Below are 26,560 nucleotides of genomic sequence, written 5' to 3'. Positions count from 1 at the left end.
CATGTGCCAAAAAAAAATGCATTACAGATGTATCAATTCATATAATTTCATATAACAAATGTTATTAAGGTTTACCAGTGAGAAGTGATAAACTATCAATTGTTGACGTGAACTAAGTAACACTAATAATATGCTCCAGTATCCTATATACTGATGTATGATTTATTGGGTTTGTTTTTCGCCTAGTTGAATTCTTGCAAGGGCTTTGTATTTCAGACAGATAAAGTAAACTTCAGTAGTTTTGGATAGAGTTAGTAAAGATTCAATCATCTCAAACCTCCCAAATAGGTACATGTCGGTACTGGATACATTTGATTTGGTCCATTAATGAAGTTGCATGCAATAAAAAACACTTTTAGAAAAATGTGATCAAGACGCACCTGGCTAAGGTAGAACATGACATCGTTGTAATCTTGACCCATCAAAAACTGTAGAAAATAAAGAAACTGATTTGAGATGTGCACTTTCAGTATCCTAAGCTCAAAACAACAATTCATAGAAGGCTCAAATACAACAGCATCAAGGATGGTCGAGGTTTATACCAGAACGTTTGTGCTTCCAAAATCACAGATTTTCAGCCTATGAGTGTTGGTTTCGAACTGACGTGCGCAACCGGACCCGCAGCGAACCTCGAACCATCTTGCGACGGCAGTGCATACAATTGCGGCATTCGTACGAACAGGACAAGACATACAAACAAATATGTACGTTGCTGATCCGCGGCATGAACAAGACAGAAGAGGAATGGCTGAACGACTGGGTTTGTGTTGACCTGATGGAGATGGTATCGGGGATGAGGATGAGCAGCGGAAGTGTGCAGCACGTGCAATCATCGTCATCACATACCCTCTCTCGCTATTGTGCAATAGTGCTTCAATAGAGCACGACGTGGCCGTGCTGACAAGCCCCAGCTGCCGGCTAGGGTTAGGGCCGGGGACGCGTGATCACTTCGAGCAGGGGTAGATGGTGATGAGATGTTGGGAAATCGGTGATGGAGACCACGGTGTGGTTGTGCCGATGGATAGAGGCATGGAGACGCCAGCGTCGGTCGGAATCATAGCGGTTGGCGGCAGCAGCAGATTGGGAGTTGAGTGGATAAAGAGCGGCGCTCGGGGTCATGGGGAGGCACTTAGGGTCATCGGAAAGGAGGCGGGCAGCAAGGTGGCTGTGCAGGGCTTGAGCGACCGGCGTCGAGCAGAGGGAGGGAGCGATGGAGGCCGGCGGTGACGCTCCGGTGGGTGATGTCGATTGACCAGGCCGGCGGTGAAGCTCCGGTGTGGGCGACAGCGACTGGCCAGACTGGCGAAGTCAAGCACTACTCGGTGCGGACTGCGGTGGCTAGGGAGAGGAAGAAAGGAAGGCTAGGAAGGCGCGCTGGCAGTCGATCGGTCAGGTCGCCGACGACGGGTAGGACTGGCGGCGGCCGATGCGGGGCATGGTGGCCGCGCGTGCGAGGTAGGTCACCCCTGGTGGCGGTGGGCACCTCCTGGATCTGGATCGGGCTTGGGCACAAGCCCGAGAGGCGAGGATGGGCATTGTTCGTCTGGTTTTTCATAAGCTGAGGAGGTGGTCCACATACCGAAAACTAGAGGAAGAGCCACCCATGGAAAAAATGATGGAGAGGTTGGGGACAAAGGTTGGACGAAAGGCTAGGCAGCACGCGGTCCATTTGGCAGGAAAGGGAACCTTAGGTCCTTTGTAGATAAGAGTCAGAGATGGCGGAAGTCCTATCCTGCTTCCGAGCTCAAATGCATCCTAATGAAGAGTAAAATAAAAAAATAGTAAAAAAATTTGAATTTGTTTTGTAGCAAAACTTTGAAAATATTTTGTATGCTCAACAAATTTCAGCACGAAATGACATTCGTCGAAGTCTTGGCAAAAAAATAAAAACAAAATCAGTACTCCAAAATGTTTGCAAAACTAGCATTTTTGGAGTATAGATTTTTTTTTACAACTTCCAGGAATGTCATTTCGTGCTGGAATTTTGCGAGTATAAAAAACATTTGTCAAAGTTTATCACAAAAAAAATTACTGTATTTTTAGATTTTACTGCTCATCAGGGGGCATTTGAGCTTGGTAGCAGATACTCCATGTCCTAGAGATGGTTTCGCACCTTTCTCCTTATCTTTATTACCGTAATCATTGACTTTCTTATCCTCTTCATTGCCTCGCTTTTGATTTTCAACCATGGTCGGAATCAACTCCCGAGCCAATTCCTTGGCAGCTGTCTCAGCCTTCGAATCCTCGTGTTTCCTGCCTGTCTGCTTCTCTTGTGCAATTCATAGCTCTTTAAAAAAAATGTTTGGATTGTTTACCACATGTGTCTGTAGTGTGCAATTCATAGCTTTACTGCTTGTTCAGGGCATTGGACCGTGCCTCATGCCGTAGGTTTTGGTTGTCTGCCTCCCGCTGCTTGGCAGGCCCTGTTTGGTTCGGCTGTGGATTTCTAAAAGCAGCTGTGAAAAATATGCTATGAGAAAACAGCTGTGGAAAATCTGATGTGAAAAAGATGTAGATTATTTGGCAAACCAGCTGATATAACTTTTTCAGATTTTGGCCTGCAGCGGAATGAGATTTTGAAAAGCACGTCCTGAGTTGCTTCCGCTTTTGGTTCAGATTTTGGCAGCGGATTTCTGGAATCGGATTCTGCTGGGTTCGCCCTTTGGTTCAGATTCTGCTGCGCGGCAGCGGAATCCGTTGATAAAAGCTGAACCAAACAGGGCCTTAGACAGTGCACTCACCAACTCCTAGAGATCTTTACGATCTCTGCTGATTCCCTGATGAAACATCTACTAACAGATTAGATGAAATACATTACTAACGGAGATACACATAAACTCAAGTACAACCAAGTACACTCAACACTTCAAAGCAAGCTGCAGAGACAGCGGGTGGAACACTCCAAAACAAGCTGCAAAACACGTAAACAATTCTTGCCGCCCATGTGGCCATGGCAGTCCTCATGGGCGAAGTAGATCTTGCTAGCTTCGATGTCGTAGACGAAGCACATCTACTTGGTGTCGATGATGGTGATGTGGGTGCTCAGTTCCAGGGCGACACAAAAGTCGGTAGCCATCGAAAATAACATCTGACGGTGCAGGTGGCCCAAGCGTGAGTTGGGGGTGCCTTCCTTGGCTAATCGCAGCGTCACCCGGCCAATGTCGACACATGCACTGAGTTGACTGGCTCCAAGGTAGGCACTGAACTGCTTGTCAGTCGTTTGGTACATGAAGATGATCTTGGTGCTCTTCCGCAAAAAAAAAAAAAAAAAAAAAGAAGCCCACAACCCTGTTCCATCTTTCACTGGGAAAAAAATGAAACACCAGAGAGTACTCAAAATATGGTTACAGGATTACATACCGCTAACGCAGCATTGCAAGAAGGAAAAATGCAAGACAGCTCCAGAGCATAATAAGCCTTTTCTTTTTTTTTTGCAGGGAACCAGAGCATAATAAGCCAACTGCCGAAAGAAAAAGCTTTAACAGCTCCTTCCACTCTTCAACGCACAAGCTTCCGCAACAACCTGGCCATGGCAATCGAAGTTCTTGGCCACTCCGTCGAGGTCCTTGTCATCTTCACCGGCTTAGTGTTGGGGATTCCCTTACTTTCTTATCCAGCTCGATCAGCCAGTGAGCAGTCCAGGGAGCTCAGGTCTTCAGAAGGGCATAGCGGGCGCCACCTTATCACCAGCCTAGAGAGGCAATGCCAGACGACCTGCAAACCAGAGCACAAGCATCGTCCAAAAATGATGTCATTCCTGAGTTTCCAAGTGTTCCATATAACAGCAGTAGATAGCATAATTATCGCGGCATTCCATTTGTTGTTAATCCACAAGCAAGCAACCTTGTTTTTTTTTCCTCTTCTTCGAAGCATATCATTATCCTGGAAATCTCACAGTTGAATAATAAAATGTGCAACATTTTCCTGTTCAGAGCACAACTGTCGCAGCTGCCATAGAGCCGGGATAATGACAGGCATAACAACACGATGGAGGTTCATAGCAGCATATAACGACTGTGAGGAGCAGATTACATAGTACTACTAAAGAGGAGCAAATAGTTTCGAGTTGACACCACTGACCCATTAACTTATCAATGAAACCCCAGAGTTCAATCTTATTACCATCCCACACCTAGCTAATAGTTGCTCCTTTTTCATTACACGCAAAGTATATATCCCAGAAAATTATGGATAGGCTAGTCTGGCCAAACCACTGGTCCTCCCAGAACCTAATCTTTTTACCATTTCCAACAAGCCGTTTGTACCAAAATTGAGCAGCTCCTTACTGCCCACATCAGCCTTTTCTGAGAGGGTGATATTATGACGACAAGCAAAAATGTTAGGTCTGGTGGTATTGTACTTGCGGTCAATAATCTGTTTTCACAGGTTGTGATCATCAAGATGATGTCTACTTATACAAGAGGCCAGGAAACTAATGTTCATGTCTCGAATGTTGGGCCAGGATCTCAAGGCCCCATGCTCCTTTTTCATGGTCACCAAATCCCAATTAGCAAAATGATATTTCTTATGTCCATCATACCGATCATCTTTCCCATGGGAAGTGAGCCATCTGCGAATTAATTGCTTAAATAGCCCAAGCAAGAAACTTAATAGCAGATAGCAGGTATGTAGGTGTAATTGCTAAACAAGATTTAATCAAGGTAAGACTACCACCATAGGAGAGTAACCCCTCTCCACCCTGCCTTTCAATAATCTTGTCAGTTGTCGCTCGGATAGCCCAAGGGATATGCAAATCTAAAGAAGGATTTTCAATACATAATTAATGCAGCCAAATCCCTTTCTCAACACTGAAAAGGGATTTCCAAGACACAATTAATGCAGCCAAATCCTTTGGTCAACATTGAACTATGCCTGCACGAATTAACTCACTAAGAATAAAGCATTGCATATACCCTTCACTTCCACGCTCAATTCATGTGCATGAGTTAATTCGTGAGTATGTTCTGCATAGAAGTGCACAAGAGATATGCAAACCGGAAAAAAAAGGATTCTCATTACATAAGTTATCATGAGTATCTTGTGCATAAAAGTGTACAAGAGATATGCAAATCGAAAAAAGGGATTCTCACTACATAGTTAATGCGGCCAAACTCTTTTCAATGTATAAAAGGGAAGGGAAGGCTTGGTTGCATGCAAACCAACAAGTTAGGTGCTCTAGCTAGTGTCACAGACCGGGTTGCTGCAACTATGAAGCCCGACACGCGCGCTATCATCCTCCTCCTGCTGATGCTCACCTCGCTTGTGACGTTCCTCCATCCTGCCGCTGCTGACAATGGTAGGCCGTGCCGCAGCGAAGGATTGAGCCTGCGCCTGGTCCCCAGCACTGGCTGGAACAGCACCATGCACATCGACGGCGACGGTTTCCAGCGCCTGGACGAGGCAGCTACCACCACGCTTCGGCCGCACATTCACGGGCCCAGAGGGCTCACGTACAGCGTGGCCACCACCGTCGGGACGGGCCACGGCCGCCGCATGTACGACCTAGAGCTGGACACGGCCAGCAGCCTGACATGGATGCAGTGCGTGCCGATCGCGCACCCATTCGCACAGGTGCCGCCGCCCTTCAACCCGGCGGCCTTGCCATCGTTCAGCCGCGTTCCGCGCGTGAGCACCCTATGCAATGGACCATCCACGCGCAAAGAGTGCGATTTTTGAGCCACCCGCCTCAACGGTGCGCGCGTGAGCGGCGTGCTCATAACGAGACCGTCGCCTTCGCGGACAACGCGGAAGTTCATGGCGTCGTCATCGGCTGCGCGCACACCACTACGGGGTTCCACAGCCACGAAGTGCTCGCCGGCGTCCTTGGCCTAGGCAAGCAGAGACCGTCGCTCATCTGGACTCGGCTCCACCAGCACGGGCACGACGGCCGCTTCTCCTACTGCCTCTTCGGACCCAGGCATCCGAACAGGCACGACTTCCTCCGGTTTGGCGCCGACGTCCCGGCCACGGGCCACATGAGGAGCACCAAGATCCTCTACATGTGCATGACCGACCCGGAGTTCAGCCCCTACCACGTCGGCCTCACAGGCGTCAGTGTCGTCAGTATCGCCGGGCTGCCCCTGAGCATGCCACATGGCAGGATCAAGGAGCTGTTCCAGCGCCACAAGTTGCACGACGGCAGGTGGTCCGACGGTTGCGTGATCGATCCCGGGACGGGCATGACAGTGATGATCAAGCCCGCGTATGACCTCCTAGTGCACGCGGTGGAAGAGGGTGTCAGGAGGCTGGGGCTGCCGAAAGTGGAGCGCGACCAGTACCCCGTCTGCTTCCGCGGCGCAACTCGAGCCGTCTTCGAGCACCTGCCGACGGTGACGCTGCACTTGGACGATGACCTAGTGCTCCGGCCACAGCAGCTCTTCGTCCTCGTCCACCAAGACGCCTGCCTTACCGTGATGCCGAGCGAGCACATCACCATCATCGGCGCGATGCAGCAGGTGAACACGCGCTTCGTCTATGACATCGCAGCGGGCAGGATCCACTTTGCCCATGAGGACTGCCATGGCGACATGGGAGGCCAGAATTGAACATTTCCTTCTAGCGGCCAATGGGATTAGATGTTCTGAATTGTTTACCAAATAAAAATGAAGCAAAGCATTTGTTCGGGAAAACAAAACAGACTAGCCATGCGTCCCCTTTTCATACCATATGGTTTTAACTTCTCAATCAAAATCAAAACAGTAGAAACTACAACTAATTAACCAATAATTAAAGCAACAGAGCAGCTGTCACTACTGTACATCAGTACTAACAAGCAGAAAACCATGTCAGGCTAACGGCAGAATTGATGTTTGCTTGGTTAACATGTACTCAAGAAGCTGGGTCAACAGTACCTTTTATCATGCAGATGATCTTAATGTCGCTGATGCCAAGCTCACAATTGGCAGGTAGTGGCTGTTTCTCCTGGTGGGGTTGCGATAACAAGTCAAGGAGAAGGCTCTTCATATCGCTTTTCAGAAACTCAAATGAAAGCTTGCATCCCGATTCTGTTGTACAATGCTTTGGCAAGTGTCCTAACCAGACATCCAGATCCATGAGCTGCTGCTGACCTGCTGCATCGTTAGCGTCCAGTGAGTTGATAACTCATTCAGCCGGCCATCAATTATCAAATGATCATCGATTTGTATCGCATTGTTTGATACCACCTGGACATGGATCCTGAATTCTGATATTGTTTCCGCAGTCTTGGGCTTATTTATCGAGGGACAACATTAACATGAATGCGGTTCCAGGTCTTGATACCATGTTTTGACACTTGAACGACGTATGTAATCTCCTCCTCCTCCTCCCATCCTGCCTTGTTTTTTGTTGAAACGGTCAAGTGGCAAAACTAATAATCTTTTTATCAGTTCATGAATCATCTACTGATGCGAGGAGCTGATCCTCATCTATGGATAACTTTCTTAAGGCTTTAGACAACAGTGTATATCTGGTCACTGTCTTCCTGTAGAGCCCATGTAACTGCTTCAGTTCCGCTTGCGTCAGATTTTCAGTTTCCGAGTCCATGAAAGGGAATCTTGAACCTGCTAAATGTCAACTGAAAATTTGTGATTATGCAACAAAAGAAAGAAAAATCGAAAATCCTCAAGTAGATGGAAGAAGAACACAGCCACTAAATGAAAATTAAAGGCTATGAGTATATACGCAAGTCACTAGGTAAACTGGTTCTCAGACAAGAGCATCAGAAAAAAACACGGTTATGCCCATGGGGAAAGCTGATAGCTCAAGTCCAAATTTATACTAAAAATATCTGTTTCAAATGAGCTGAAAGTGGTAAGAAACAGACCTTCTGCATCAATTTGCTTCTGTAATCCGCTCGTAGATGTAGCCAACCCTTGTGAACTACTAGGGCTAGCAACAGACATCTGAGTGCCTAGTTTTGCAGATTCCATATGCTTCTGAAACTCACTTTCTTCTATGGATAGCGAGTGGCCATTAACATTAATTATAAACATCTTTGCTGAAATGAGGTTTGTGAGATAGTATTCGACTTCTGAAACAAGCTTAGTTTCTCTTCTGAAGAGTTGAACAAACTTCAGATTTGAGTGCAGCTGAGGAGGATTGGCCTGCGTAAGTTTTTCAGGTGGCTTCAGTTACTCAATTCAGTAAAACATAAAAACATGGAACTGCAATGGGTCCTAGGAGTGCCTGAGTAGACCACAGAAAGTATCACCAAGACATAGGCAATTCATATGCTCCCTAGTCCGTAGAGAACTCATGTTCATTAGTGAAATCAAGGGAAAAATAAAAAATTTAAAACTTAATAAAAGAAGTAAAGATGCAGAAAAAAGTAACATCAAGTAACAACAAACAGCAGCAAAGAGAAATGATTCTGCAATCAATTTCAACTGTAAGATCACGACATATTTATTTCAGAGTGCGCACATGGCTAAATGGGGAACTGAAGTAACTCCTTTTCACAGTTAAAAGGAATGACTAAAATGGGAACTCCTTTTCACAGTTAAAAGAAATATGACTAAATAGGAATTGAAGGTTGAATGTTTATCTCCCGCCTTTTTGTCAACTGAAATTTGATGAACAAAGGAATATAGTTGGCACCTCAACGAAAACCAAACGATAATTGAACAGACACAAAGAGAATGAACCAGCGAGCCTAGTTGTATAGTACTAGTTACAATGTCAGAATATCTATCCACAAGGATCACCATAAATCCTAAGCAACCAAGTCCAAACAACAATTTTTGGTTCAATAATCTGCAGCCAGTCATTTAGAGACTATAAGCCTGAATGAGGGCAATGGAGCAAGAATAGACATTTACAACAAGAAGCTTGCCTTGATGGTAATATAAATGAGAATGGGAAGGAACTCATCAGCGCCAGACGGTGTCCGGTCATTTGTCATGGACACGTTTAGCAGCAAGTTATTGATGACTTGGCAACAGCTCATCATACAGAGAAGCTTCTCCCACGGGGACTTGAAGGAATTAATCTTCTGTAGTTCTTTAACTGCAATCTACAATGACAATGTGCATCAACAGAGGTCAGAGCTAGTTTGGGCATTGGTTCTATGACTGGAATGGTATCTTTCATGCAGGATTGCCATCAGAAAACTAAAGATGCTGATGAACCAACTGAATGGCACATGATTCAAAAAGGTATGTTCTGAATATAATCATCAGTAAACTGAAATGAGCAGTGAGAACAGAGCACATGGGCTCACCAGCCAGGAAGCCTCGTTGTTGAGGACCTTGGGTATGTCGAGGTGATGGGGCCTGACAAAGCGCTGCAGGAGGCCGATCTTGTCCGAGACCTCGGCGTCGGCCGCCGCGTCCTCCGGCGACGCCGCAAAGGTGCGGTCGAACAGCTTGGTCATGATGTACTTCTCGAGGCCCTGCTCGGCACGCAGGGGCAAATCAAGCAGAGGCGTTCAACGCGGTGCGATGCGAGGATCCCCCAAAACAAAATTTTAACATGGAATTGATCCTCAGACCTCGAGCGCGTGGTCGATTTCCTGGTGGGTGGCGTCGGCCCAGAGCGGGTGCCCCCGGATGGCTGCCTCCATCTCCGCGAAGAAGGCCTGGACCCTGGCGCCGTCCGCCTCCGCGCTGGGCTCGTCGAGGGAGAGGGAGGCGAGGAAGCTGCGGGGTAAAGCTCCCGGTTTTAGATCAGATCCACGCGGGGGGAGCGGGGAGGGAGGGGGAGGCAATGGTCGATGGATTGGATTGGATTGAGCAACCAGAGTGAGCGACTGACCTCTTGATGGAGCGGAAGAGGTCGGCGGCCTCCGGGCGGCGCATGCGGTCGAGGAAGCCGTAGAAGTCCACCCGCGACGCCGCCGATGTGGGGCTCTCCATCGCCGCCTGCCCGCCCGCCCACAGAGAGAGAGATTTGGAATTTTGCCTGTCCGTCGGAGCCGGCGAGAGAGAAAGAAGAAGAGGAGGCCAACCGTGGTCGGTCGTTTTCCTTGCGGGCACAGTTTCTGGTTTTTTTCCCCAAATGATAACAACTAAAATTGTCATCTGAAAAGTAAAAAACAAACACAAAAAACTTAAACTTGCCATCCGAAAAAAAATTGTCATACTTGACAACTAAAGTTGTCATACTCGCGTCACTAAACTTGTCGTAAGTGCATGACCAATGCATAGCCTGGGGTAATGCCCCGTAGGCCATGTAGTATCGGATATCAGGAAAAGTAGATTTAGATGAGCAGCAGGATCTGCAGGAGGCGGGTGCTTGGGGAGAAAAAATATGGTCCGATGCATAAAGCTAAAAAGATTTATTTTTTATTCTTTGACAAGGCCTCTAATGGTAACTTGGATTGGGGAGAAAATTTCAATTTAGATGCCTCGAACTACTTTTTGTAATGAGGCATCCGTATCCATAAGCCACCATTATACATGCCTTAAAAAAGTTCGAAATTACCATATGTTTGTGCCACACGTGTGACACTTATCAGGGTCTTTTTTTACAGGCTCTGAGCTCTCTCCTTCTTCTTTTCATTGTTCCAATTCGAAGGAGAGTAAGAACAGTTCTTTCGCAATCTAATTTGTCATACTCAAGACAACAAAGAATGACACACACATGAAAAAGAGATGGATCACTTACCAAATCATATCTTTGTACTAGATGGCTCGTCTCTCCTCTCCCCCTCCCTCCCCTTCACCGGCCCCCAACCACCTCCCTCCCAGCCAAACTCCGGTCGCCGCAGGCTCTCCCCATGGCCACACGCTCGCTACCAGCCCCCCGGATGCGCTGCTCCCCTCTGTTGCGCCACCACCATCGCCTTTCTTTGACCTTCCTATGTCAAAGCTGGCCAGGTCGCTCTCCGCTGCTTCCTGGGCTGCGGCAACGCCATGGGCCTAGAGTTCGAAGATGACTGCAGTTACAACTGCCGTCTTGCGATCACCACTCCGGCGCTGCACCTTGCGTCGCCCCTCTACATCGTCTTCGAGTTCTCCACACGCCACCTTGACGCCATCACCGTAGCTGCTCTGCTCCAAGCTGCCCTTGGCGGCTGCGCCGAGGATTTCTTCATCGCCATGTGCTCCCCTCTGGTCTTCCGCTTCCATGTAGCGCTTCCTCGCGGGTCGCAGAGATCATCCTCGACCAAAAATCGATCCGTCACCGTAACTACGCCTTCTCCTTTGCTCGCTCACTTCCTCTGCTCCCACCCACGCCTGCCGCGGCTGCCTCATGCATGTCGTTCGCCACCCTCATGCAACTTCCTGAAGATCTATGCCTTCACTTCGAAGGTGTGGTCACCACGCAACTCCGGTCACCTGTCACCGTTGACCCATGCAAAAGCGTCCATGGCTGCCGTATGTATGCTCGCGTCATCCAATTCCCGTTTGCCCTAACCGCTGACTCAATGGCCCTCATCCTCGCCCGTCTTTTTGGTGGCTGCTTCCCCCACTTCAACGTTGTGGACGATGGAGACTCTTGCTTCTCGTTCACCGTCGCCAACCCAGTTGTTGCCCACCTCATTGCATCCATGGGCGACTTCCATAAACGGGGCATGTTGATCCGCTTCCCTCGTCCGCCTACGCTGTGTGGCCCCGGACGCTCGCTCGCTGGAAAGGCCGGGCCGCCCATGCATGGATCCACGACCTCCTCTCCGATGACGATCATCTCTGCATCACAGCCCTCACCGTCAACAGCCCTTGACCTGCCCAAGGTTAGACGCTTTCGGCCTGGTATTAGCTTTTTTTTACCGTATGCTACATGCTAATCACCCTAATCAGCTACCGCCACATATGCACTACACCTCTCACATTCACTGTTTCTGGGTCACCTTTATGTCACTGTCCATTAGCCCTAATGAAGTGCTCGTTGAGTCAGCACTAAACCACTGTTTTTCAGTCAAACAAGATTTCTATGCAGTCAAGGTAGATGAGCTCATTTTCAAAACTGGCATCTTCTCCCGCTTGGCCAAAATTCAAATTCTAAAGACCGGGTCGTTGGACTTCACTGGCTTTCGTCTCTTTCTTTTTGACCAGCTTGATGAGGCCGTTTCTCACTGCAGCCGGCACCTAGCTCTATATCAATCCTTTTCTTACAACTTTGTCCGCTTCTTCCGCGCGTCATCGCTGCTGCCACAACAACACTGCAGCCTACATAATAGCCTAAGAGCAACTCCAATAGTCCCCCTAACTCCAAAATAATTGCCGTTTATGGGAAGTTTGGGCAAAAAAACCCTCTCCAACAGTTCTCGTAAAGTGGCTATCGGGGGTGCGGGGGCGAGGTGGTGCTGGAGGCGACATCGGGGAAGCTGCGGCGGCCGTGCGGCGAGGCGGTGGTGACGGTGACGTTGGAAGGTGGCGTGCTATGGAGGATGTATGTGGATGCGGACTGCTGGCCTGGGCACCGGAACTAGGTGACGGCGCAACGGGTGGGGCGGCCGGGAGTGCTACCTATCGATGGGAGGAAGAGAAGGGCCTATGTGCCACCGACTGGCGGGCTAGGGGAAGGAGTAGGCGGACGTCGCGCGTCTGCTCCGACACAAACGAGGTCCAAATGTGGGCTTGAAATGGGTCACCTGCCGGACAAAAAGTGGACGCGCGTCCATTTGGATCGGCACGTTGGGCAGACTTTTGTGTTCGTTTCAACTCAAATGGGCACGCACGGACGAAATGCGTCGGCGCGTTGGAGTTTGCTCTGAAGGGACGGGGAGGGGACGGAGAGCCACATGTGTTGTCTTCTCTTTTTTTTGGCTCATTAAAAGCCCATGATGCCTTTGGGCCATTTTAAGCTTGTGACGAGTTTCGGCCCATAAGATCCGTTATGTCTATGGGCCGTCGTAAATTGTGGTTACTTTCGGCCTATTAACGGCTCATTAAGTGTGTGGGGCCATTCATGGCCCCTTGTGCTTTCAGCCTGTTTGTGGTTGATGTTGTGTTTTGGGCCTTTGTTTTACGAGGTCATTCGGCCAACAAGTCGTCGGTGTTAGAATATTAAAGTGCTTGGCGGTTGATCCGGTGATGGAGGAGAACGAGGCGGCCAATGCGAAGGAGCTGGTAACGGAGTTAGAGAGGAGGCACATACATCTGGGTTGTGCAGGCGAAAATTCCTTTTTTGCATGGATGCAAGACTGAAAATTCTGTGATCGAGCACATGTAAAAACTATGAACATTCGCCTTATTTTGATTGTGGTACCGCTATGAAGTATGAACACCGCACTTTTAATTGACTCTTATATTACTATGCATTTAAATGGGTGGATGACCGGCTCCCGCATTCACGTCCACGGATGGCGTGTCCGCGAACAGATACTGTGAGTTGAGTAGTCGTGTTGGGAGATGCGCTAATGAAGGAACGGGGAGGGGAGGGAGAGCCACATGTCTAGTCTTCTTTATTTCTTTTCATTCAGTTGACAACATCTAATTCAAGAAAAAGTTGCATTGATCTAAAACGGTAAACTTTTTAAATAAAAGGGTTTACTTGAAGCCCACATCCTAGTTCAGTTGGGACCGCCTGTGTCGTCGCTGCATCTCTCGGGGGCGAAGTGGATCTTCCCGGCTGTGATGTCATAGACGAAGCGCGTGTCCACCTGCTGCATCGCGCCGATGATGGTAATGTGCTCGCTCGGCACCACGGCGAGGCAGATGTCGTGCTGAACGAAGACGAAGAGTTGTTGCGGCCTTATCACGAGGTCACCGTCGTCCTCCCCGCCCTCCTCGAAGTGCAGCGTCATCGTCGGCAGGTGCGGGATGGCGGCCTGAGTCGCGCCGCTGAAGCAAAGGCGATACCCGTGGCGCCTCACAAGCGGCATCCCCAGTCTCTTGACGTGCTCCTCCACGGCGTGCTCCAGGACGTTGTACGCGAGCTGCGTCATCGTCGTCGTGCCCGTCCCGGGATCGATCAGGCACCCGCCGTACCACCTACCGCCCGACTTGTGGCGCTGGAATAATTCGCTCATGCGGCGTCCGGGTGGCCCGGCCAGGCGCTTGCCGGCGACGCTGACTCCGAGGAGTTTGACGAAGTAGGCGCTGAAATCCGGGCTGGTCCAGCGCATGTAGAGGATGTTGGTGCTCTTCATGTGGCCGGTGGCCGGGACATCGGCGCCGAACCGGAGGAAGCCGTGCCTCTCCGGACGCGTGGGACCGAAGAGGCAGTAGGAGAAGCGGCCGTCCTGCCGGTGCTGGCGGAGCCGAGTCCAGATGAGAGACGGCATCAGTTTCCCCAGGCCGAGGACGCCGGCTAGTACTCCATGGCTGTGGAACCCTGTGGCGGTGTGCGCGCAGCCAAAGACGACGCCACCAACCTCCGCGGCTGCGGCGCGGCCGCCATCGTCCGCGAAGGCGAAGGTCTCGGTGCCGAGCACACCGCTCGCGTGCGCGCCGTCGAGGCGGGTGGCCCGGAACTCGCAATCGTTGCCCCTGGATGGCTTATGACACAGGTCGCTCCCGTGCGGGACGCGTCTGAACGACGTCGAGATCTCCGGGTTGAAGGGCGGCGGCATCTGTGGGAACGGATGCGCAATCGGCAAGCACTGCATCCATGTCAGGCTGCTGACCGTGTCCAGCACCAGGTCGTAGGTGCGGCGGCCGCGGCCCGTCCCGACGGTGGTGGCCACGCTGTATGTCAGCCCTCTCGGCCCGTGGACATGCGGCCGAAGCGCAGTGGTGGCTGCCTGCTCGTTGAGGTGCAGGAAGCCGCCGTTGTCGACGTGCATGGTGCTGTTCCAGCCGGCGCTGGGCACCAGGCGCAGGCTGAAGCCTCCGCTGGGGCGTGGCATGCCATGGGTTGCAACGGCAGGCTGGAGGAACATCGCCAGCGAGGCAAGCACCAGCGGGAGGAGGGCGAGAGCGCGTGTGTCAAGCTCCATGGTTGCAGCAACGGAGTCACAGTAGCAAGCTAGAGCACCGTACCTAACTTGGTGGCTTGAATGCAACCAGAGTCTTCGCTATCCTTTTGTACACGCAGAGTTAAATGTTGAGCGAGGGTTTGGCTGCACTAATTAATTGTGGTGCCAAAATCCATATCTTCATTCATTGTGCATATCTCCTTGTAGTACTATATGCATATCTTCATTCGATGTGTGCCGATTCATGTGAACATGAATTGGAGTATACTACAACATGTCTGTCTTTGCCCTACTGAGCAAGACTTTTGGGCTGCATTAACTATGTAGAGAAAATCTCCTTTCTAGATTTGCATATCCCTTCACTCTCACTCACGTTGGAGATACATACCAATTAACTCATGCAAACATGAATCGAATACTAGAGCGAAAGCCGTATCTAATATGATCATTTTATTCTAAACAAGTTACTTTGTGTAGATAGAGTTGGTCATTTTATTCTAAACGAGTTACTTTGTGTAGATAGAGTTGAATGCTGAGCAAGGGTTTGGCTACATTAACTATGTAGCAGAAATCCCTTTTTAGATTTGTATATCGCTTGCACAGCATGAATTTACCCATGCAGGCATGAATTGAAGAATAATGCTAAACTCCACTGCTGTAAGCGGTTATGAAAGCAGGGTTGTGACAAAGTAATTTTATTCATTTCAATTATCTTGCGCTAAAATGTAAAGAAACTATACAACATATATGCATGATATATAAAAGATGATCATCCTGGATTGAGCAAATTACCGATTTCTGTGTTCGGTTCAGTCGACCCCTACATAAATCTAACTGTCCTGAAACAAGCAAGGTACCACATAAATCTAACTGTCCTAACCGAACCTAACTAGTAAAGAATATCTCTGATGCATGATAACATGGAGAGAGTGTGACCATTGCTAAATTGTGAAGATACTAGGATGTCGCTACAGAGAAAACCTAATCAAACCTTAGAACCCGTAGAAATCTCTCAAGGAATCGCTTCCCACCATCCATGAGTTCCACAAACAGTGCCACCCTATGATCATCGAAGCAAGCATCACATATGGAGCCAATGGACTCTGACCTCCAGGAGAGAAGCTTCAACCACATAGAAATGTGACGCGTGAGAAAGGGGGAACATCACCAGGAGAAAATTAGTGAGGGTGGACAACACGCACTTGTCATGAACTTAAAAGCGGTTTGACTTTTCAGTGAACTAATACACCTTACATTTTGGAACAAAGGGAGTAATTTTCTAATGAAAACACAACAACACCAACCACACAACAAAGCATGCATAACCCTTTTAATGCATATTGTCTCTTGTTTTCGTAGTTGTTGCTAGAAAGCGAGTAAAATGCAATCCATGGTTGCTGAATTCGTCATAATTGTTATACAAAATAAGATCAATACGGTCAGTAAGTATAACTTCACGTGATTATATGATCACTGGCTCATCATATAACTCCAAATATTTATATGCATGTCAGTCTATTGACCGATCAAAATGTCCACATGGAAAATAATGCAGCCTCGCAGTGGGCCAAAGAAAGAAACAATAGAAACTAAACTAAAATTATGCTAAAGTGAGGAGTCGGGACATCACATTGGCCGCCGCCGCACACTAGCCATATGATCACACACGACTTTATATTAACGGGAACTAAGTAAACAACCCAGTTAGACAGGCTACCATATTTTTCTATGGATTCCGTTTATTACAAAAAGACACAAATCCGTTATAGAAGTTCAGGAAACTACAAAAGCACCTCAAACATAATAAAAATTACATCGAGGTTCCTGGACATTTGAATGACCACCGCCGCTAGAACGAGCTGCCGGCGCATCGCTATCGCTGCCCCATACCAGAGCCGACTTGACCTTATTGATGACAGCCGAGAAGCTTCATGCACGCGTCCCTAATGAGCATCGTTCTAGAGCCGCAGTCGTCGTATTTAAATCCTTGAATCGATCTGATGTGCCTCACACCAGATGACACCCTCGCGCACATATGGCGAGAAACCCTAAGCTCGATGCACGAACTAGAGGCATGAATCTACACTGGAGCTTCATCCACTCCGTCCTGACTAATGAATTCAAGGAGGTTCGAAGCCTGTAACACCAACTCGAAGATGAAGCATCACCATCCGTTCAAGTGCCGTACCCGAAAGGACTAAAAAACAATAAGCTAAACTACTAACCAGATCCGAAGGATTGGGATCCCCCCACCCACCATTGGAGCGGCAAGCGGAGTGGAGAAGAATCCAGGGGCTGGCAAGTCGAGCTTGGAGGGGAGAAAAACTTTGCCCTAGCTACATATTTCCATTTGAAAATATACGTATTACCTTTTTATTGGTCCAGGTCTCAAGAATGCATGTCATGCATTGGACAATAACTTGTGAGTTGATCTTTGTTGATTAACTCAATTTAATCAAATCACTGCGCTTAAGAGAAAAAATGATATAGGGTTTACTATAGGAACGCACGGCCTGCAAATATTTTCTGAAACAAATAAGGTACTTCATTTGCTTTGACAATTGCTAAATAGTTAAGGTAGCAAGGCAATGCCACTGAGGACAACTATTTGCAGTTAACAACGATGTGTCCAAATGTCCAGTATCACATCGTTTAGCTTACTCCACATACCAAGTTGTCGCTCCATCACTACAATATATATCAGCTACTGTTTACCATTTAGTACCTGTCGTTAGTTACTTTACGACTAGTTTACCTATGTTAGACCACCAATACTCTCTTTAAGCGGCTACATAAGATTGCCTATGGCAAGGCAACACATTCATTTTAGTATTGCTACAAGGACATATATTTCTAATATATAGAAGATGCGCCACCCTGCGATAATCAAAACACAAGCATCACACATGGAGTGGGCGAACTCTGGCCAGGAGAGAAGTTCCAGCCATGCAGAAGAAGAGAAAACAAGAGAAAGGGCCTTGTGGTAAAAGGGAGTAGCAGGTAGAAATTAGCGACTAGGGGTAGATCTTGGGGGTGTCAAGGTGTCATGAAAGCCCCTGGAAAACTGAAAAATACTTTGCATAATATACTTAACACTAATTTTACAGAAACTTAATGCTATTTATAGACTATTTTTTTGGATTTACTATGATGTTTAACTCAAATTATACTATTTTAGTGGAAATTCACACATTTTTTACACTGATATTTTGAAGTTGTGTTGTTTATACATTGTATATATCAACTGTGGCACCCTAGGTCCATCATTGTTAGCAAGGGCAGACGACTGATGACATTGATACCTGTTCTGAACTCTGAAACAAGTGGTGGCGAGTGGTCTGCTCTTCCCATGCAGGCGGGCCATGAGCACATCTAGCATGGCTAAGAGTGCTCATGAATTTTTGGCTAAACATTTGAAGTGAATTAACTTACATGGTGTCAAATATTGGACACCACATTTAAAAATAAGCAAAATGGTTCCTTTTCTATTACTCTTCACTAAAGGCAGTGCGTACTAGATGCTTGAGTGACCAGCTTATACAAATACAAAGGAGCAAAGAAACAACCAACACCAACTAAGAAACAGAAAAACCAACCAAACCGAGGAGATTTCACACTCAAGTGCAACACTATAGAAACTGGACTATAGGGAAAACCCCTTGTACGCCCTCTACAAACAATCTATCAAATTATTGGTTCGAAGCTTGAGCACATGTCCTTCTATATATTCTTCTGTGTGGACCATAGAATCTTCCCATTCCTACATACTGTAGATCACCATGTAGAGATACATAATTAAAGCAGTAACACAACTTTAGACTTTTGACCACAAATAAGATATCAAATTTAGATATGAACACGAAGGACACCTTCTCAAATGGTAACAGTTCCGTCTAAGAATGAGGAGTCAAACGGATCTGCCATCAACAGATCATGGGCATGCTTGCTGATGCTATAATTGGAGCCAGTCGAAGCAAACTTTTTGAATACAAACCGAGCACCTGGAGAAGCTCTGTCTTCGACTTGTAGCTTCCTGTTTTGATTGTCCCTCCATTTGTCTATGTCGTGGCCATTAATTGAACTCTCAAGGATTCCAAATTCCATTCTCCCTAGCACTTTGGCATTCAGAACAAAGAACCTGGCAAAGTCAACTTCTTGACCATTGACATAGTAGATCTTCAACGACATTGTCTTTAGATGGTGCTCAAGGCATTCAATTGGATCATCTAGTGAGGCATACTCCCTCACAGTTTTGATATTCTTCGGTGGACACCAATGACGACACGCTTCAATGGATCTAACTAGAGACAGAAAGAAAAAAAAACTTTTTCGTAACAATTTGACAACATGATGTCTTGACATTTTAAGCAATATAGCGAATATGAACACTCACGGCGATATAGAGCGTCTCCAAGCAGGGGAAGCACTTGAGAAAGTCAAGACCTGCATCCAAATCAGGGCCGACAAGATCAAGAGCGAAAACCTTCACTGTGCGCATTGTGGTTGTCAAGCTTCAGCCTGGACGTGACGAGCGGGCTTTTGGCCCGGCTCGCAGCCAGTTAAGGACCGGACCGTACGGTCCTGGAACGTTAAAAAAGTTGGTCGGTCCGAGCTCAGGAATCAGGCCCGATAAAGCTTCGGTCCGGTCCTGTTTTTAACCGGGCTAACCGAGCGGACCGAGACTTGGCCTAGTCCAGCTCCAACACCTGTTAACTAGGGCACGCACCGCATAGAGAGAGGGAGAGAAGGAAGAGAGAGAAGACTTGACCTGTCCTCGTCCAGTTCAAGGCGGGCGGCGACGACGCCTTATCCCTCTCCCATCCCACCGGCGAGCGCTGCCACCGTTGTCACCAGGCCCACCACTCGCCCGATCTCTCCTCTCCATCCCTCCCAACTCGTTGACGTCGCCCCTATCCTCTCCTACAGTGCCACCTCGCCTTGCCCGAGCATGCATGCCACCGCGCAGAGCATTGAGGGCCACCGGCGCACAGCACGCACGGCCGTCGGCCAGCCCGCGACGAACCACCTTGTCAAGTAGCTCTGCCACCTTGAGATCTACTTCCTAGTGCAAGGAATCGGCCGAATGGGCACCAAAGCTGTCACCATGTTGCGAGAAAACCTAGAGAAGGGCCAGCCCAGGACTGAGCAAAGCCGTCTCTATGTTTCAGGAATCGGTCTAATTGCAACTACCATGAAACAAAAACAAAAGACAGCACCCCTCGTGTTGCGAGTCGAGCGTGGACTTGCAACTAGTGCAACTATAAAAACTACACCCCCGAGTTGCGAGTCAAGGGTGGACTTGCAACTAGGGAAACCATAAAACTATATCCCCGAGTTGCGAGTACATGGTTGACTTGCAACTGGGGCGATTACAAACTACATCCCTCGAGTTGCAAGTCGGGGTGGACTTGCAACTGGGGTGAAAACCAAAACAACACCCCCGAGTTGCGAGTCGAGGGTGGACTTGCAACTGGGGTGATTACAAACTACATCCCTCGAGTTGCGAGTCGGTGGTGGACTTGCAGTTGGGTGATTACAAACTACATCCCTCGAGTTGCGAGTCGGCGGTAGACTTGCAACTGGGGCATAGAAAACTACATCCCCGAGTTGCGAGGACATGGTGGACTTGCAACTTGAAAACAAACAACACCCATCCTCCAAGTTGCGAGTCGAGGATGGACTTGCAACTGGGCCAACAGAAAGCCCTAGTTGCAGGTCGAGGTTCTAATTGCAACTACCATGAAACGAGGAGAAAAGACAACACCCCTCGAGTTGTGAGTCGATGATGGACTTGCAACTAGGGGAACTACAAAGCTACATACCCGAGTTGTGAGTACATCGTTGACTTGCAACTGGGGCAATACAAAACTACATCCCTCGAGTTGCAAGTCGGGGTGGACTTGCAATTGGGGTGATAACCAAAACAACACCCCCCCCCCGAGTTGCGAGTCGAGGGTGGACTTGCAACTGGGCCGACAGAACCCCTAGTTCCAGGTTGATGGTCTAATTGCAACTACCATGAAACAAAAACAAAAGACAACACCCCTCGAGTTGCGAGTCGAGTGTGGACTTGCAACTAGGGCAACTATAAAAACTACACCCCCCGAGTTGCGAGTCTAGGATGGACTTGCAAGTGGGCCGACAGAAACACCTAGTTGAAGATCGAGGGTCTAATTGCAACTACCATGAAACAAAAACAAATGACAACACCCCCCGAGTTGCAAGTCGAGGGTGGACTTGCAATTAGGGAAACTATAAAAACTACACCCCCGAGTTGCGAGTCGAGGGTGGACTTGCAACTGGGCCGACAGAAATCCCTAGTTGTGGGTCGAGGGTCTAATTGCAACTACCATGAAACAAGAACAAAAAAAACAAAACACCCTCGACTTGCGAGTCGAGGGGTGGACTTGCAACTTGGGCAACTACAAAACTACACCCCCGAGTTATGAGTCGAGGGTGGACTTGCAACTAGGGCAACTACAAAACTATATCCACGAGTTGCGAATACATGGTTGACTTGCAACTGGGGCGATTAAAAACTACATACATCGAGTTGGAAGTCGAGGGTGGACTGGCAACTGGGGTGAAAACCAAAACAACACCCCCCCGAGTTGCGAGTCGAGGGTGGACTTGCAACTGGGGCGATTACAAACTACATCCCTCGAGTTGGAAGTCGAGGGTCGATTGGCAACTGGGGTGAAAACCAAAACAACACCCCCTGAGTTGCGAGTCGAGGGTGGACTTGCAACTCGGGCGATTACAAACTACATCCCTCGAGTTGCCAACATCACTGATGCATGGAAAAAAGGGTCTGCTCAACAGTGAGGAACCCTACCCACATTTTGGGACACTGGAGGACAAACCCTAGATCGATGAATACACAAAAACAAAAAGAAAACAAGGTGTTAAAACTGTGAAAACCTATACATTTGGGCATTGATGCACAAATCCTAGATCGTTAACACACAACAAGAAAGAAACGATGTGCTAGATCTGTGAGCTAATCGCATAGACACACAACAAAAAAGCGGCAGGGGAGGGGGGAGAAGAAGGAAGAACATGGCAACTCACTCGGATCGCGTCTCGCTTTCCTTCTTGCTCTCTAGAAATTGTCACCGCCTCGAGAAGCAACAGCCGAAGAGGAACAGAGGGCAATGGGTGAAATGAATGTCGTCGGGAAGGAGAATGCTATAAAGAGGGTGAAAATGGATCACCGCTCCCTCGTCTTCAAAAACTGCTACCACAAAGACAAAAAACGGCAGCCCAACAAAAAACAGCACAACACCCTGCGCCGCCTCTCGCATCCGCTCGACACACGGGCCGCGAGACAGACAACAACGCAACGCCACGGCTCGCTAGTAGCAACCACTCGAAAATGGGTCGCAAGACACACAACGAAGGGTGCCCCTATTTGTCGCCTTACGCGAGAGGGGCAAGCCTCGCGTCAGGGGCAGCCCCAGATGGGCCGGCCTAGCCGCGCGGGAGACCAGGGCCTGTTATTTTTTCTATTTTCTGTTCTTGTTTTTTGCTTTATTTTTGTACTTTTATTTATATTTTCAAATATTCCACACACACATCAAAAAACACTCTTCAAAACACATTTGAAAATTGTTGAACAAGTATTTGAAAAATATTGAATAAGTATTAAAAAATGTTGAACGAGTATTTGAAAAATGTTGAATTGACAATGCTGGACATGTATACAAAAAATGTTGAACGAGTATTTAAAAAGTGTTGGACGAGTATCAAACGATTGAACAAGTATTTGAAAAATGTTGAATAAGCGTTCGAACAATGTTGAACATGTATACAAAAAATTTTGATCACTTATTTACAAAATTGTTTTGACATATACGAATATGTAGATTAAAAACAAAAAATAAGAAAAAAAGGAAAACAAAAAATGAAGAGGAAAAAAAATAAAATCAAACAAAAAACGAAGAAAAGCCACTAAAAAAAGAAAACCAAATAAAAAAGAGAGAAAAACGAAGAAAAAATGCAAAAAAGAATGGGAAAATGGAGAAAAGAAAACAAGACGAAACAAAAAGAAAGAAACGGCTTGATCCGCTTCAAGTAGGATGCCTCCCTTTACATAGCACGAGCTGGAGGATGACAGGTTGGTTGTGGGCGCTAGCTTTCTTCCCTAAGACCAGTGTTTCGATCCCTCAAGCTCCCCCTTTTCTTCTCTTTTTATTTAATAAGTTCGTGAAAATGGGCCTCGACGAGGGCAAAATCCAAAGAAGTGTGACAGAAAACGTACGCACAAATCTTAAAAGACAGGAGAACATCCAATGGCTATGAACTTAGATGTGAAATAGCAAATCTGATACTTGTTCTTGTCGGACCCGACTAGAAAAGCCGATGCTTTTGAGAGTCGGAGAGCTTATGTAGAGTCTATCATAGCCCACATTCTCCTGCAGCTGAAGGCTCTCCAACCTAGGGCAGCCGGCGAGCATGGCGCTCAGAGCCTCCTCGGTCAGGGTGACACTGTCCAGCTGCTGGAGGAGCGGGAAGCGTACGACTAGGTTGGACGGCAGACGGCAGCGGCCGAACCTGGCTATGCGGAGCTCGAGCGCGTTCTGGAACACAGATGACGGGAACACGTCGGTGCAGTAGCTGCCGTGGCTGTGGACGACTATGAGGTCCTGGATGCTGGCGAGGTCATCACGGGAGCGGAGGCAGCCGTCGAGCCTGGCATCGCCGGCGTCATCAACCATCTGGCTACCCGTGCAGCGGTGGTAGCGGTAGGGGAGGGGGTCCATGCTGATCGCGATGCGGCGGATGGGGCCTGGGTGAGCAGAAAGAATGCGGGAGACAATCTTTTTGGACAAGCCGGCGTCGAGGCTGAGCAGTGCGGAGCGCCAGATGTGGCGCCACCCGCGGGAGAGTGCCTGCGTGCGGCAGGCGTCCTTGGTTGGCAGGAGGGACACGATAGTGCCGAGCAACTCGTCTGGGAGCTTGCCGATGAGATCGTCGTGATCTTTCGCCATGTGCGTGGTGTAATCGCCGGCGACGGGAAGGAATATGTGGAGTGTATTTTTCAGATCAGGGGAGGAATAGGTGAAGGGGACGGTCTGACAGACGACGAGGTCTTTCGCCTTTATGTGCTGCTGCCGTGGGCTGTTCTAATCGCATCGCGGGCTAGGTGTGCCGTGTGCGTCCGAGTTGCTTTTCAACACGGTTATGGTTCCAGCATAGGTACACTTTCCAAAAAATAAAATAACGGAAAAACTAACGCCCACACGTGTGGACGTTTGCACATCGTTCACACGCCTTCATCACCACTCATTTTGCCACGTATTAACAGATGACATCAGCAGAAATCTTTTTGGTTTTCGGCTTAAAAATATTTCATCTCCTAATTAAAAAAGCGAATTAAAAATCTGTTTTCACCATTAAATCTGTCTCGACAATATCTTCAAAACTAGACCCCATGTTGATATGTTTCGACGAAATTTTTTTTTGCCCAAAAGTTGCCATGATGTTTACATTGTAGTTGCCATAGTGCTTAAACTAAAGTTGCCATGTGGCAATTTTAGTTTTTCGATGATGGCAATTCCAGTACTTTGACCATGAAAATATTTTTTTTATGAACCATGGCAATTTTAAGTGCATGTATCATGGCAATTTTAATTTATGATGCATGGCAAGTCTAGTTTCTTAATTCCTCATTTTATAATATGTCAAAATTTACTTTTAAATATAGAAAAAAATAGCTGAAACATATAATGACAACTTCAGTGTAAACATCATGGCAATTCATGTGCAATAGACACGAAAACTTTTAACAAAAAAAAATTCGTCGAAATATATTGATATGAGATCTAGTTTCGAAGATCTCATCGCGACGGATTTAATGGTGAAAACGGATCTTCAATCGGATTTTTCATTTAAGAGATAAAACATTTTAAAAACAGAAAATCTAAAAAGATTTTCACATGCATGCATGCGGTGACATGGCGTCGTCTGTGTGCTATAGGGCGTGTGGGCGGGTTTGGCTCCCACTACACGTATGAGCGTTAACGTTGTCCAAAAATAAAGACGAATATATTTGTAGGACACTAGGAAACATGCCCGTGTTTTAGAATTGGAGAAAATAAATATCACACACCTTTCCACCACTACTGGAATTTTTCTTTTTGCCGAGTGTTAGGCTCTTTGCCGGGTACATTATATCGGACACTTGGCAATATTGTCTTTGCCGAGTACCTAACTCGGCAAAAACGCGAAACACGACAAACAGGCACTTTGCCGAGTGTTGTGGATAAAACACTCGGTAAAACAACAAATACGGCAAACAGGGCTTTCCTGAGTATCACACTCGGCAAAAGGGGGTCTTTACCTAGTGTCACACTCGGCAAAGGGGGTCTTCGCTAAACTTCATGGTTTTGGCTGTACAGGTTGCATACGACCTCGGATGAAGATGGTCCAAAGATCAAATTTGTTTATTTTGACGAGACGGATAGTTTTCATGTTGAAAACCTTTTCTTTTAAGCCATATTAATTACACTTTTTGGCATGCTAAATATCAATATAGTCTCAAATGACCAAGGTGATGGTCATATTCATTGCATAGTTTATTATAATGTTTCAAAATTAGACACATAGGTGCATATTAACATTACAAAAAATGTTGCTAAATAGAGTTTCCTACTTTTTTATACAAAGAAAATCAATTTACATTTTCTAAGTGTCAAAACTGGGTGTTTTTTGTGAAGCAATTACAAAAATCAGGGTGCAAAATGGCACCACGATAATTATCACAGTAAGCAGACCATATTTTATGCACAATTCCTAAGTTTCATGGATTTTCTAGTTTTCTAGCTACTTTCGCACATTTAAATGACTTTATGTCAATTTCCCGAAAGTAATTCAAAATTGAATTGCAAGTGTGTGATAGCTCAGTAATAAAAATTAGCAAAAAATACTTCTAGATACACAAGTAGTCATTATATGGGAGAACCACTTAGAGTTTTGTGAGATTCAACCCTTTGTGATGAATAGCCATGTTGACCATCTTGACCCCGTGTTGGAAAAATGAAGTTTAAAAAGTGCAATCCTTTCGCATGGAGTCCTTTTATGTGTACTAGTTGCCAGGAAAAATATCAAACTTTCAATATTATAAATTTGAAAAAAAATCCTTCACAAAACGGGCTATCGTGTATGAACATTCATGGCTTTCAAGTCAAAGGACCAAGGTGATGGTCATATTCATTGCATAGTTTATTATAATGTCCCCAAATTGGACAGATAGGTGCATCTTGACATTAGAAACAATGTTGCCAAATAGGGTTTTCTACTTTTTTGTACAAAAAATCAATTTTCATTTTCTAAGTGTCCAAAATGGGTGTTTTTTGTGAAGCAAGTACAAAAATCAGGGTGCAAAATGGCACCACTCCAATTATCACAGTAAGTAGACCATATTTTATGCACAATTCCCTAGTTTCATGGATTTTCTAGTTTTCTAGCTACTTTCGCACATTTAAATGACTTTATATCAATTTCCCGAAAGTAATTCAAAATTGAACTGCAAGTGTGTGATAGCTCAGTCATTAAAATTAGCAAAACATATTTTTAGATATACAAGTAGTCATTATATGGGAGAACAACTTAGAGTTTTGTGAGATTCAACCCATTGTGATGAATAGCCATGTCGACCAATTTGACCCCGTTTTAGAAAAAATAAAAGAAAACGAATACAAGTTTAAAAAATGCAATCTTTTCGCATGGAGTCTTTTTATGTGTACTAGTTGCGAGGAAAAATACCAAACTTTCAAT

At 46.9% G+C, this 26,560-nt stretch overlaps 2 protein-coding genes and 1 pseudogene across 3 annotated transcripts; 1 reads left to right on the top strand and 2 right to left on the bottom strand.

Moving 5' to 3' along the window:
• Positions 1 to 3,277: 3,277 nt before the first annotated feature.
• On the bottom strand, positions 3,278 to 9,938 carry LOC123123747 (vacuolar protein sorting-associated protein 9A). 2 transcript variants are annotated; one of them, XM_044544345.1, is made up of 7 exons: positions 9,733 to 9,938; positions 9,470 to 9,617; positions 9,200 to 9,370; positions 8,813 to 8,992; positions 7,805 to 8,084; positions 6,852 to 7,555; positions 3,278 to 3,714 (listed from the first exon to the last, which is right to left on the bottom strand). In XM_044544345.1, the coding sequence occupies exons 1-6, from the start codon at positions 9,831 to 9,833 to the stop codon at positions 7,545 to 7,547; spliced, it is 891 nt and encodes a 296-aa protein (XP_044400280.1). In that variant the 5' UTR covers positions 9,834 to 9,938; the 3' UTR covers positions 3,278 to 3,714; positions 6,852 to 7,544. The 2 variants fall into 2 exon arrangements, with proteins under 2 accessions (XP_044400280.1, XP_044400279.1); XM_044544344.1 differs by having other exon boundaries at positions 6,852 to 7,541.
• Positions 5,209 to 6,545, top strand: LOC123123746 (aspartic proteinase nepenthesin-1-like; annotated as a pseudogene).
• A 3,480-nt stretch (positions 9,939 to 13,418) lies between the features above and the next one.
• On the bottom strand, positions 13,419 to 14,837 carry LOC123126146 (aspartic proteinase nepenthesin-1-like). Its single transcript, XM_044546539.1, has one exon. It carries the CDS (start codon positions 14,801 to 14,803, stop codon positions 13,436 to 13,438), a length of 1,368 nt encoding a protein of 455 aa, XP_044402474.1. The 5' UTR covers positions 14,804 to 14,837; the 3' UTR covers positions 13,419 to 13,435.
• Between the last annotated feature and the right edge of the window lie 11,723 nt (positions 14,838 to 26,560).

This window comes from Triticum aestivum, chromosome 5D, assembly GCF_018294505.1.
Source record: "Triticum aestivum cultivar Chinese Spring chromosome 5D, IWGSC CS RefSeq v2.1, whole genome shotgun sequence".
Lineage (NCBI taxonomy): Eukaryota > Viridiplantae > Streptophyta > Magnoliopsida > Poales > Poaceae > Triticum > Triticum aestivum.
The sequence above is the reverse complement of the archived record's forward strand: the minus strand, read 5'-3'. Positions and strand labels throughout refer to the sequence as shown.

What these genes read in the sequence shown, in the direction of transcription:
- LOC123123747 (XM_044544344.1), bottom strand. Translation starts at nt 9,833, where the DNA reads ATGGAGAGCCCCACATCGGCGGCGTCGCGGGTGGACTTCTACGGCTTC. An exon ending in ACAACGAGGCTTCCTGGCTG is followed by an intron (nt 8,993 to 9,199) that starts GTGAGCCCATGT and finishes TTGTCATTGTAG; the next exon opens with ATTGCAGTTAAAGAACTACA. An exon ending in TCATTTATATTACCATCAAG is followed by an intron (nt 8,085 to 8,812) that starts GCAAGCTTCTTG and finishes AAACTTACGCAG; the next exon opens with GCCAATCCTCCTCAGCTGCA.
- LOC123126146 (XM_044546539.1), bottom strand. Translation starts at nt 14,803, where the DNA reads ATGGAGCTTGACACACGCGCTCTCGCCCTCCTCCCGCTGGTGCTTGCC.